The 12,586-nt window shown below is 39.1% G+C and overlaps 1 protein-coding gene across 11 annotated transcripts in view; it reads left to right on the forward strand.

Annotated features, from left to right (window-relative positions):
* WAC (WW domain containing adaptor with coiled-coil) overlaps positions 1-6,244 on the forward strand; it is an 87,801-nt gene extending 81,557 nt beyond the window's left edge. For all 11 annotated transcript variants that reach the window (XM_023256485.2, XM_023256486.2, XM_023256484.2 and 8 more), the window contains 2 exons: positions 962-1,089; positions 3,071-6,244. In XM_023256485.2, coding sequence (XP_023112253.1) covers positions 962-1,089; positions 3,071-3,140 — 198 coding nt within the window. In that variant the 3' untranslated portion in view covers positions 3,141-6,244. The remainder of the gene's footprint in view (positions 1-961; positions 1,090-3,070) is intronic.
* Positions 6,245-12,586: the final 6,342 nt, after the last annotated feature.

A 12,586-nucleotide genomic window follows, 5' to 3' on the forward strand; every position in this document is an offset into this window, starting at 1 on the left:
TTGCAGGTAATGAGTTTTCCCGTTTTACCAATGAGTCCCTTATGACCAAATAAATTCTATATCAAGGTCACCCAGTTAAATCATGATGGAGCTCACATCAAAGCCATAGTGTTTTTTCCACTCAGCTGGCCACTCTGATATTTAGAACCCATTCGTATAGTTAGTCTTACGTCGTTCTCTCCACTAGACTAGCAACTAGAAGTGAGGCAACAGTTTTGCTTTGTAGTGAGGGACCTTTGGACAGTGCAGTTAACTGCCACTGGCTTCTCCCTTTGAGCAGATTACTGACTGTCTGAAATTTTCTCTCAGTTCACAGAGATAATGTTGTGTGTCTTATGACACAAGAAAACAGTGTGAGGCCCTTTTATCAGTGTTACACCTGAACTTTACTCTAGCTGACTCAGCATCTTTTATTAACCACAAATCATGAGATCTATCCTAGTGCTGTGCATTACTGAAATTGGAAATACTGTTTTCTCAAGCAGTTGAAGGGGAAATCTTTGAAAAGTACTTTCCACCATTAGGGATGGGTTTTCTTTTTTTAATTTAATTCAGTTCAGTTTTATTTTTATTATTTTTTAAATGTTTATTTTCAAGAGAGAGAGCACAAGTGGGGGGGGCGGGCAGAGCGAGAGGTGTGGATTTAAAGGAAAAGAATTAGGGGCGGCTGGGTAGCTCAGTCAGTTAAGCGTTCCACTCTTGATTTGGGCTCAGGTCATGATCTCCTGGTTTTGTGAGATCGAGGCCTGTGGCAGCACGACATGGAGAGCCTGCTTGGGATTCTCTCTGCGCGTGCCCTGCTTGCACACGCACCCTTTCTCTCTCAATAAGTAAAATAAACTTTTTAAAAAATAAAAGGATTATTTTGTAATCTTGGTTTAAAGTTCTACCCAGCAGTTTGATGTTTTTTTGGTATGTGATTGTGACATATTTTCCACGATTTGTATTTCTTTAACTATAGGCATCAAGATTGCGAGAAGAAGCCCATAATATGGGAAGTGTTCACATGTCAGAAATTTGTACTGAATTAAAAAATTTAAGATCTTTAGTCCGAGTATGTGAAATTCAAGCAACTTTGCGAGAGCAAAGGTAAGCTTTTCACTGAAATCCATTTTTGTGTGAGCGTTGTATATCTTCATGTGAAGAATATAAACCACATCTCACTTCTGATATTTAAAGTTCCTTCTGCTATATCATGTTCCATACTACTGTAACTGCATTTTTATAGTTTAATAGTATTCCTGGTGAATGGTAATGGCATCTAGATTTTAATTCTCTAACCCATGGTAAATGCTGCGATAGACTTCTTTTCCCCTTATGTTAGAACTCTGTAAGGTACAGTAAGTTTTAAAAAAATAAAATGTGTGTGTGCCTGGGTGGCTCAGTTGGCTAAGCGTTCGACTCTTGATTTCGGCTCAGGTCATGATCCCCATGGTTGTGAGATGAAGCTTCACAATGGGGCTCCCCATTGAGCATGGACCTCGCTTAAGATTCTCCCTCTCCTCTTTCTGTCCCTCCCTGACTTGTGCTTGCACGCTTTTTCTCTTTCTCAAAAAAGAAAAAAGAAGTGAAATGTTGCAACACTGCATGTTAAGTATACAGGAATTTTTAAAAAATAAAACTATTTTTTAAAAGTGAAATGTTGGCAGCAGCTGATTACAAAGGGTCTCTTTAATTGAGCATGGGATTCTGAGGATGCTTGTTTCAGCTGAAATTTCAAATCGTTATTTACATGGTGTTTGGATCATCTGTGGATCCCTTGGGAATTACAGTAAGACTATAGTTGTCCCAACAAGTATATCTATTTTCTGAATTGTTTTCACTTAAACTCTTCCTGTCTCCTATTTCTTAATCTAGTATCATACTCCAGTAAGGATACCTACATCCCAATAAACAGTATAGATATTTTTTAAATGCCGATTACAGAATGAAGGACAAACTTTTAATGGCTTCACATCCTGTCTGTGTAAGTCACTGGTTTATAGGTAGAGTTACTCTTAACATGAAACCACAGATATTTAGTAAACACTAAGTTGGAGTTTATCCTCAGCTTGGAAAAGTAACGCATCTTGCAGTCACTAAAGCATCTGGAGGTACATTTTGAGTATCACTTGAGAGTTGTGTACTCTAGGATTGCTCTGAAAGTACTTCTAATAGACACAAAGCTTGACTTCATTTTGGCTTGGTAAGATAGACGGTTTGACTTGTAGGAACTTGCAGCCTCAACTGTTGACACAAGTGTACACGGGTAAATACCAGCCCGTCCCTCTTATGATCGTGCCTAATCCACTGCTACAGGCGGTAAATGGCCCACTTCACAGAAGAGAGGGCCAGAAGGGGAACAGTTTCACGAAGCTCCTGGAATCTAGTTGCCTGTGGAGTTGGTGTTTTACTAACATTTATTTTAAATATATGTGTCACTTGGACTGTGACGTGGCTCCGTTTTTATGGGTCTGTATTTAGGTTGGGAATTGTTCTTCAAAACGATTAGCCTCCTGCACCTAGTTAATTCTAGGCTTACTGGATTGTGGCCCAGAAGTCATGCAGTCTAGGTTTATCTCCTGTTTAATCTCTGCTGCCTTTTGTGTGTGGGTCTCTGATGATACCGTAAACAAATACATTTTATAAGTCGGTCTTAATATCGGGGCACCTGGCTGGCTCAGTCAGTTAAGCACCCGACTCTTGGTTTCCGCTCAGGTCGTGAGTACAAGCCCCGCATCAGGCTCTGTGCTGACAGTGCGGAGCCTGCTTGGGATTCTCTCTTTCTGCCCACCCCCCACTCGTGCACACACACTCGCACTCTCGCTCTCAAACTTAAAAAATGTTGTTAATCTTTATATTCAAATTAATTGGAATTCTTAGGAAACTAGGAACATTCTAATTTTTGTCATCGTAATACTTTACGTATCATAGGGTCATTTTGTGTTAACAAACCCATATTAAATTACTTAGTCTGAACTGCAGTTACTCATTTTATGTTTTTTTAAGATAATATCTGTAGTTAAAAATTTGGTTTTGGGTAACATTTATATGAATTACATGAGTTCTAATGCCTTCTTTTATTTTTCAGGATACTATTTTTGAGACAACAAATTAAGGAACTCGAAAAGCTAAAAAATCAGAATTCCTTCATGGTGTGAAGATGTGAATAATTGCACATGGTTTTGCGTACAGGAACTGTAAATCTCTATTGCCCGATCTTAACATTTTTGAGCTGCATTTAAGTAGACTTTGGACCGTTAAGCTGGGCAAAGGAAACGACAAGGGGATGGGGTCTGTGAGAGTCAATTCAGGGGAAAGATACAAGATTGATTTGTAAAACCCTTGAAATGTAGATTTCTTGTAGATGTATTCTTCACGTTGTAAATATGTTTTGTAGAGTGAAGCCATGGGAAGCCATGTGTAACAGAGCTTAGACATCCAAAACTAATCAATGCTGAGGTGGCTAAATACCTAGCCTTTTACATGTAAACCTGTCTGCAAAATTAGCTTTTTTAAAAAAAATTTTGGGGGGTTAATTTATCATTCAGAAATCTTGCATTTTCAAAAATTCAGTGCAAGCGCCAGGCGATCTGTGTCTAAGGATACGATTTTGAACCATATGGGCAGTGTACAAAATATCATGAAACAACTGTTTCCACACTTGCACCTGATCAAGAGCAGTGCTTCTCCATTTGTTTTGCAGAGAAATGTTTTTCATTTCTTCAGTGTGTTCCATTTCCCTCTGAAATCCTCGATCTGATTTTATCCATTTTTTTTAAGGCTCCTCTTTTTCTCCTTTCTTAAGGCACTGTTGCTATGGCACTTTTCTATAACCTTTTCATTCCCGTGTACAGTAGCTTAAAATTGCAGTGATTGAGCATAACCCACTTGTTTGTATAAATTATTGAAATCCATTTGCACCCTGTAAGAATGGACTTAAAAGTACTGCTGGGCATGTGTGCTGAAAGTACATTGATTGCTCAACTAGAAAGAAATGGCCCAATGAACATGGTTGTGGGAGGGGAAAGAGGAAACAGAGCTAGTCAGATGTGAATTGTATCTGTTGTAATAAACATGTTAAAACAAACAAAAATTGTTATTTTTCTTTTCCTTCGGTCAATGCATATTAGAAATTGAACTACCTGGGGATCCTTTATCAGAACTATTCTTGTTGAATATTTATACTTAATTGAAATAATTCCTTAAGGGAGGTTTTGTTTAAAGCATATTAACAGGAAATTGTGTATAAGATATTTAATGAACTAAGAAATTCAACAAGAATGATTAAGTCACTTCCCAAGTGGTTGTCATTTGTTATAAACCCTGGTTTAACCTGTCTTGCTATTATGACATTTCATTTTGAAGGATGTTTGTGTTGTAGCTAACTGTTCAAGTCTGGTGCTGACTGCTGTTCTTAGCCATCACAAAACGCTAAATTTGTGTCATTGGAGCTTCCTTCTGTTACCTGGAAATGGTGGGAAAGCTCAGCTTTGTATATTGTTTCCTAAAGTATATTAAAATAAAAAAAGAAACTATTGCTACTATAAAATTACCTTGGCTTTTTTTTTTTCTTTTCTAAAATATTGGTCACATGGCCTTAGCATGACACTGCCAGTATTCTATCAAATCACAAGGGTTTCTTTATGCAGAAAATTTAATTTCAATTTCAAAAATCTTAACCGATTTAGAGACTTTTTTCCTATTGAGGCAGATGTATTTATGTGCTTTCAGAACTGCCAGCACCAAGGGCTTATTTTGTGATGTTAGACATGTTGCATTCTGGGATACGAAAATTCCAAAATTGCTCTTGTGCTTCAAGCATATTTAAAGTATAGAAGATAATGCTCAAACCTTTCAGTAAACTTTAAAAAAGTAAACTGTAAGTGATAGTATGGATGATACTTTCTAAAATACATAAATGTTCCAGTGTAATTAAGAGGAATCACAGTCTTCTACTGGAAACTGATTTTTTGTTGTTGTTGTTGTAACTTGAGCTTCCTTTTAAAAATGTAAGAAAAGACGACTGTCAAATTCTATCCTCATGGAATGTTCATACCTGTAAGATTGTTAACATTTGCTGGGCTTGATTAGTGCATGTAAATGAAACTCCAAAGGGCAATGTTAAGCGAGAACTCTTAACTGATGGAGTCCTGTATCTTTCCTGGAAAGAAGTGAGCAGTTTGTGATGTAGTAGGCAAATGTTTCCTGGTCAGATGGCAACTTGACTTGTGGTTTAAGGTAAATTGGAATTTTATTTGCTAATAGTTTATGGATCTATGTCACCTTATTCATTTGCTTTGAAAAAGTGTTTACATCCCTAAATGAATTGCTCACATATATATATAGGAGAAGATGCCTAATATGAAATTTCCTGGTGAATTTTTAAACAATTAAAATTTTTGTGGAAATATTTTTACAATATTTGATTCACTTATTATTCTGTAGTAAATTATCTCAATCATTGCATTTAATACATTGTGTCCAGCTACAAACCTTCTTGAGATAACCAGGGAGTATTTCTTAAGATAGGCATGATACCCAAGAATATTCTTCATACAGTCGGCCTGTTGCCATGGCTTGGAACACGTATCTCATTTTGATGGGCACCTTGGCTCAGATAATTTGAAAATAAGAATGCAAAGAGTCCCTAGGAAACCTCAGGGTTTTTATTTTAAAAGGACATTAGCAGTCTTCTATTCAAACCTTAAAAACTGGTGTCGTAATAAAACGTATTTGTGAAGGTGAGTCTGTTAGGAAGTCTTTACCCTGAAGAACCAGATTTCCTACTTTTACATTGTTTTCTGTTTAACTAGTTTGACTAATTTTTCATTTTAAACCTTGGAATATGACTCCAGATTTTAAGCACACTGAAAACTCCATTCTTCAGCTCTTTTTAAAGACCTGATGCTTCTTTTAATAACCCAAACAAATGGTTTTATCTTCTCAATTTTATATACATTTCACACTTCTGAAACCTTGGAAAGAAGGTGCTTAAAACTTTGCAAAGTGAATTGTTATCCCATTTCCAACAATCTACTGTTTAAACATAACTAGCTTTAAGGGATTATTTCAAAGGGGGGGCACAAAGTAATTTATTCTGCAAACCGGAACTATTGTAGTTGAGGACTTAAAGCTACTGTATTTAGATGTGGGTTTTGAATATACGGATTTCTTTTCAATACCTGTATATATGGCTATATTCTTGTATTTGTACTGAAGTGTACAAAATGACACTTAAAGTAATAAATATGTTTTGACTATATTGTGCAGTTATTTCAGAACAGTCTTTTGAAAGTCTTAGTCTTAGAATGCATAATTCGCATTTGAGTAAGAAAATACCAAATTACTGCAAAAGTTTTACTACGATTCAGTAGTTTCCATTTAATTTAATTGCACTATTTTGATGAAAAATTTAGCTTAATCTTTTGAGGTCTTGAGATCCTCTTCTAATTTGCTGTACCCTTTTTTCCTGACCTCTGAGTTTGGGAGTGCCCTGAAAGTACAGTCTGCCTAGGTGATCTCATCTTGGCCCTTGGCTCTGAGAATCCCAATCTTCGGTCAGTTTCATCCACATTAACCTCCAGTCTTGAACCCTTCAGCTCCGAACAGCAGTCAGTGTAGATACTTGCCTTAACGTGGCAAATTCTCAAAAAAAAAAAAAAAAAAAAAAAAAGCCTGTGCCTCAGACTTCATTCCCTAGTGTCCCCATTTTCAGTAATTGATCCCGTCGTTCCCCCTTGCTTGAGACCCAAACGGAGGAAGCATCCTTTGTCTAGCACCCTGTATTTAATCCATCAAACCTGGTTTCCAAAATATATTTTGGATCTGAGCGCTCATTACCTCCATGTTTACAACTCTATTCCAACCCACGATCATCTATGAACCAACCAGACTGCTGGCATGATCGCCCTACTCCGCTTACCATCACCACCACCACCACCACATGTACCCAGTCTGTTCTCTATGCCAGAGAGAAATGAGAAGCATGTATCATTCTGGTCGATGACTTCACATACAACAAAGTCCAAACCTCTCCCTGTAGCTTGTGCTCAAGGCCCTGAATACCCACTAGATTCTCCCTCTCACTGCAGTCTCACCTCAGAGTTTTTAAAATACCTGGCTGGAAAGCTCTGTTCTTGGAGACTTGTACAGCTTGCCGCCCATTCAGTCTCTTCTCGAAGGACACACAGAGGCCTGTTCTGACCTCCCATCTAAAAGAACACCGTCACTGTTCGTTCATTTTCTTCGAGAGAACAGTGTCTGATACGTAGGAAGTACCCCAGAAATACTTGCTGAAAGGGATTAAGAAAAAGGGCTATGGAAAAAATCAACTTACAATTTGTAAAGAAACTTTTTCTTCAAGGGTTTTGATTTTGGCCCTTACACCTTGGGAGATAGGCATGAAGCAGCAACTAGCTTTTTTTCTTTTTTCTTTTCTCTTTCTTCCTTTCTTTTCTTCTTCCCTTCCCTCCCTTCCTTTCTTTCCTTTACTGCAACTTACTATTGGTTACCAAAACCTAACTCCATACCTGTTTTTATTGTGAAATGTGGTCTCTAGACACGTTTAATCAACGGAACCAGTAATCATTAGAGGCCCCTCAAGGTAGGGAGGCTTTCACAGGCCTGTTTGGTTCGGATGACACCTTTACATCCAAGGAAACCATTCCGACTTTTTAGGACAAGGGTGTAGGCAGAAAACACTTGACAACACTCTAAGATGTGTCACAGAACATCTGTACCACGTGTATATATCCTACAGGAAAATGGCTGGGGTGTGGGAATGGCCTGCCTTTATGACAGGTGGGAAGATTTAAGATTGACAGGCCCTTGACACCATTGTATGCACTTTATAAACAGGATCTTTTTCCTTTTTTAAGGTGGGTACCATCGCTTAGTTTGATGATCCTATGTGGCTGTGTTAGCATCACAATACGTTTTCTTATCCCTTTTAGGTAGTTACAGGATTATTACCTTGGATGTGAAAGGCAGAATGCAAGGACAAAATTGGGTCTTTTGTGTTTTGTCTACCTCCAAAACCTAGAAAGGTCAGCACATAGTGGCTGCTCAGAATTTTTGTATGAAATACAAATACACATTTTAAATATTTTCTCTGTTAAGTTTGCTCAAACTTGTATTTAATTTTTAGGCATAATGTTTTCAAAAATATTTTTTAAGGGGCGCCTGGGTGGCGCAGTCGGTTAAGCGTCCGACTTCAGCCAGGTCACGATCTCGCGGTCCGTGAGTTCGAGCTCCGCGTCGGGCTCTGGGCTGATGGCTCAGAGCCTGGAGCCTGTTTCCGTTTCTGTGTCTCCCTCTCTCTCTGCCCCTCACCCGTTCATGCTCTGTCTCTCTCTGTCCCAAAAATAAATAAACGTTGAAAAAAAAAATATTTTTTAAATTAAAAGTTTGTTACTAGAGGGGGCTCCTAGGTGGCTCAGTCGGTTGAGCGCCGAACCCTTGATTTCAGCTCAGGTCATGATCTCACGGTTCATGAACTCAAGCCCCACATCAGGCTCTGCACTAACAATGCGGAGCCTGCTTGCGAGTCTTTCTGCCCCTCCCCCCCCCGCCCCCCGCCCCCGTCAAAAATACATAAACTTAAAAAAAAACTATTAGGGGTGCCTGCCTGGCTCAGTCAGTGGAGCATGTGATTCTTGATCTTGGGGGTAAATTCAAGCCCCATGTTGGTTGTAGAGATTAGTTAAAAATAAAGTCTTGAAATTATTGACTAGAGCTTTGAATAGAGAGTCACTCTGAAGCTTCGAAAAGCCTCTTGCCTAATGTTTTTTTTTCATTGATGCCTTGAATATCATCTTAATAACTAAAACTGTTAAAATGATAAAATTTTACCATGGTTGGACATGAGCTCCAATTTTTAAAACACCAGTGCAGTCTCAGGCTACATCTCTCTATACCAGTTTCAGAAGCCCAAAACTTCCAAAGATACCATGTAAAAACACTGACAACGGAATTGGAGGATAAGATAGCTGATGAAATTTCACCCAACGCTTAACAAAAGTATTTAAAGAGGCAAAATATTTCTCCACAAACATCAAAACAATGAAAGAAACAAAACTTCTATGATCTTTGAAAGGTGATGGAGAGAACGGAAAATAGAAAATTTTGGTATAATTTACCACATTAAATGATCCCCAAATTAGTGAGGGTTCAGTCAGAAAATAGAGGTCACCTTAGTTATTTCAAAAGAGAGTTTGAAACTAATGGCGAATGAAAACAAGGCAGCCTTATTGGAGGAAATGTCAGGAGAGACCTGGGAAGACAGAGGGAAGGGAGGGAGGGAGCAGGATCCAAGGAAAAGACAAAACTTCTGACCAAATGCCACGGGACGCAGAGGGAGGGAGAAACCCAGACTTTCCCTCTTTTTGTCCTCTAGTTCTGCCTACGTTGGCAGAACTTACTCAGAAGCAAGAGGACGAGAGAGCTTGGGACAGTCCCTGCAGTGCTGAGAAGGGTAGAGAATGAAGGGAGAAAAATGAATCTGAAGGCAAACCCCCAGCATTTATAACCTCTGACCCTACCAGCAGACAAAGGGAAGAAAGAATGTCAATTCAAGCCACCTTTCCTGACAATAATGGGGGCACGTCTATGAAGTTCTAAGAAAATGTATTGGGACCCAAATATTGTATTTAGTAAGCTGTTCAAATATAAAAGCAACAGTGACTCCCAAACATGAAAGGGTCAAAGACTGTTATTGAACTCTTGAGTCCTTGAAGAAAACAACTGACAAAAGCTAAGAGATGAGTGGTGAATGGTGATAAAAGCATTACTGGTGATACAGAAGCAATTTACATACGCAACCTCAGAATAATGGGAAAAGTACACGAATTCAGTAAAATGTGGCAATGTTGACATAAAACGGGAAATGGTCACAAGATGTGAGGAAATATAAGTGCCTTCATTTTTGTTAACAGAAAGTCCAAAGTTGATCAAGAAATAAAGTGGTACAAAGGTACACCAGGTTCTCACTCTAGTGACATTCCATTGAAGTGAAGGCAGAACAATAATAAGTTGAAAAAGCAAATGCATGCCAAAAAAAAAAAAAATCGGAATTCAATACATAATGCATGATAAATGCAGAAATAATTGTGAAGAATATAAAACAAGGTACTAAATTAGAGACCCACAAGGGAGTGGATTGTTAGCGATTTTAGATCATGTGTTTAGGAAAACCCTTAAAGACTTTTTAAGGCATGACTTTCGAGTTAAGATCTGAGGAGTGAGAACAAGACAGCCATGTGAAGCTTATTGTCTTGTGCTTAATAAGTGTCAACGGATGAAGGGACGAAAAAAAATGTATTTATAAAATGGAATATTATCCAGCCATAAAAAAGAAAGAAATCCTACCATTTGCAACAACATGGGTGAACTTTGAGGGCATTATGCTGAGTGAAATAGGTCAGAGAAAGACAAATACTGTATGGTATTGTTTTTATGTAGAATCTAAAAAAGCTGAACCCATAGAAATAGATGAGACTGGTGGTTGCCAGGGACTGAGGGGTGAGGAAATTTGGGAGATGTTGATCAGAGTTGCAATTATAAGATGAATAAGGTCCAGGCATCTGATGTGTAATATAGTGGCCGTAGTTAATATTGTAGTGAATACTTGGAAGTTTCTAAGAAATTCAATATTCTAACTACCAAAAAACAACACACACACACACACACACACACACACACACACACACACACACACACAAACTAAACCCAAAATCATGTGAGACGAATCTTATTATGGTAGTGCAATATATACATGTATCAAATCATCGTATTGTGCACCTGAAACTTGCGCAATATTATACATCAACTATTTCTCAGTAAAACTGGGAGGGGGGAAGATATGTGTAAGCCTGTGTGAAAAAACTTTAGGGGTGCCTGGGTGGCTCAGTCAGTTAAGGATCTGACTCTTGATTTTGGCTCAGGTCATAATCTCAAGGTCATGAGATTGAGCCCCATGTCAGGCTCTGTGCTGGGCTGGAGGCTGCTTGAGATTATCTCTCCCTATCTCTATGCCCTCTCCCTACCAATCAATCAATCCATCAACAAAATTTTAAAATGTCAAAATCCTCAATATATTCAATGTAATTTCAATAAAGTACCAACTTTTTTTAGGTGGGAATTTGATAGAATGATACCTATGTTCACCTGGAAAAACCAACGTACAAATTATTGGAAATAATTTTTTTCTTTTTTTTTCCTTTTTTTAATTTATTTTTGAGAGAGACAGAGTGTGAGTGGGGAGGGGCAGAGAGAGAGGGAGACACAGAATCCGAAGCAGGCTCCAGGCTCCGAGCTGTCAGCACAGAGCCCGACGCGGGGCTCGAACTCACGAACCGCGAGATCATGACCTGAGCCGAAGTTGGACGCTTCATCGACGCAGCCACCCAGATGCCCCAAAGCTTTTCCAGTTTTGAACACAATATGAATTCCCTGAGAGAAGTCTCGTGACAAAAAAGTGCAGGTGAGGGTAGAGAGAAGCTTGCTTACAAAATCCTCTTTCCCTGCCTTTGTGCCCTTCGGTTGTTTATCCAGTTATGTATAGAAGTTGCCAAGATGTGCGAACATTTGCTTTAGCTAAATATTACAGTCACAACAAGAATTTTTCAAGTGACCGGAGTGATTAGCTTCAGTATCGATGGCCAACTCTGGGTGCCATCAGCTTGGTCAGAACTTCGAACCCGCCTTCCGCCTGCACCCTTCCCCCTCCTCCACACCCTACAGAAAAAGACACCAACTTACATTTCAGGGCCTTCATTCAGCCCCTTCGTTTGTTGTTCTTTTCCACTTTGTTTTTGATTCCTTTTGCTAGGTTCTAATGTTTCCTGGTTGAGCATAAAAATGGAAAAGAAAGGGTGGCTCAGTTGGCTCAGTCTGGCTCTCCATTTCGGCTCAGGTTGTGATCTCACTTCTTGGGATTGAGCCCTGCGTCCGTCTCTGTGCTGACCGAGCAGAGCCTGCTTGGGGTTCTCTCCTTCTCTCTCTCTCTCTCTCTCTCTCTCTCTCTCTCTCTCTCTCCCCCTCTCTCTCTGTCCCTCTCCCACTTGCACTCTCTCTCTCTCTCTCCAAAATAAATAAAGTTAAAAAAAAAAAGATTCGGGCAACAACAGATGCTGGCGAGGATGTGGAGAAAGAGGATCTCTTTTGCATTGTTGGTGGGAATGCAAGCTGGTGCAGCCACTCTGGAAAACAGTATGGAGGTTCCCCAAAAAATTAACAACAGAACTACCCTGCGACCCAGCAATTGCACTACTAGGCATCCACGGGATACAGGTGTGCTGTTTCGAAGGGATACATGCACCCCCATGTTTATAGCAGCACTATCAACAATAGCCAAAGTATGGGAAGAGCCCAAATGTCCATCGAGGGATGAATGGATAAAGAAGATGTGGTATATATATACAATGGAGTATTACTCAGCAGTCAAAAAGAATGAAATCTTGCCATTTGCAGCTACATGGATGGAACTGGAGGGTATTATGCTAAGTGAAATTAGTCAGAGAAAGACAAAAATCATATGAGAACTTTAAGAGACAAAACAGATGAACATAAGGGAAGGGAAACAAAAATAATATAACAACAGGGAGGG

The sequence above is a fragment of the Felis catus genome, chromosome B4, assembly GCF_018350175.1.
Source record: "Felis catus isolate Fca126 chromosome B4, F.catus_Fca126_mat1.0, whole genome shotgun sequence".
Lineage (NCBI taxonomy): Eukaryota > Metazoa > Chordata > Mammalia > Carnivora > Felidae > Felis > Felis catus.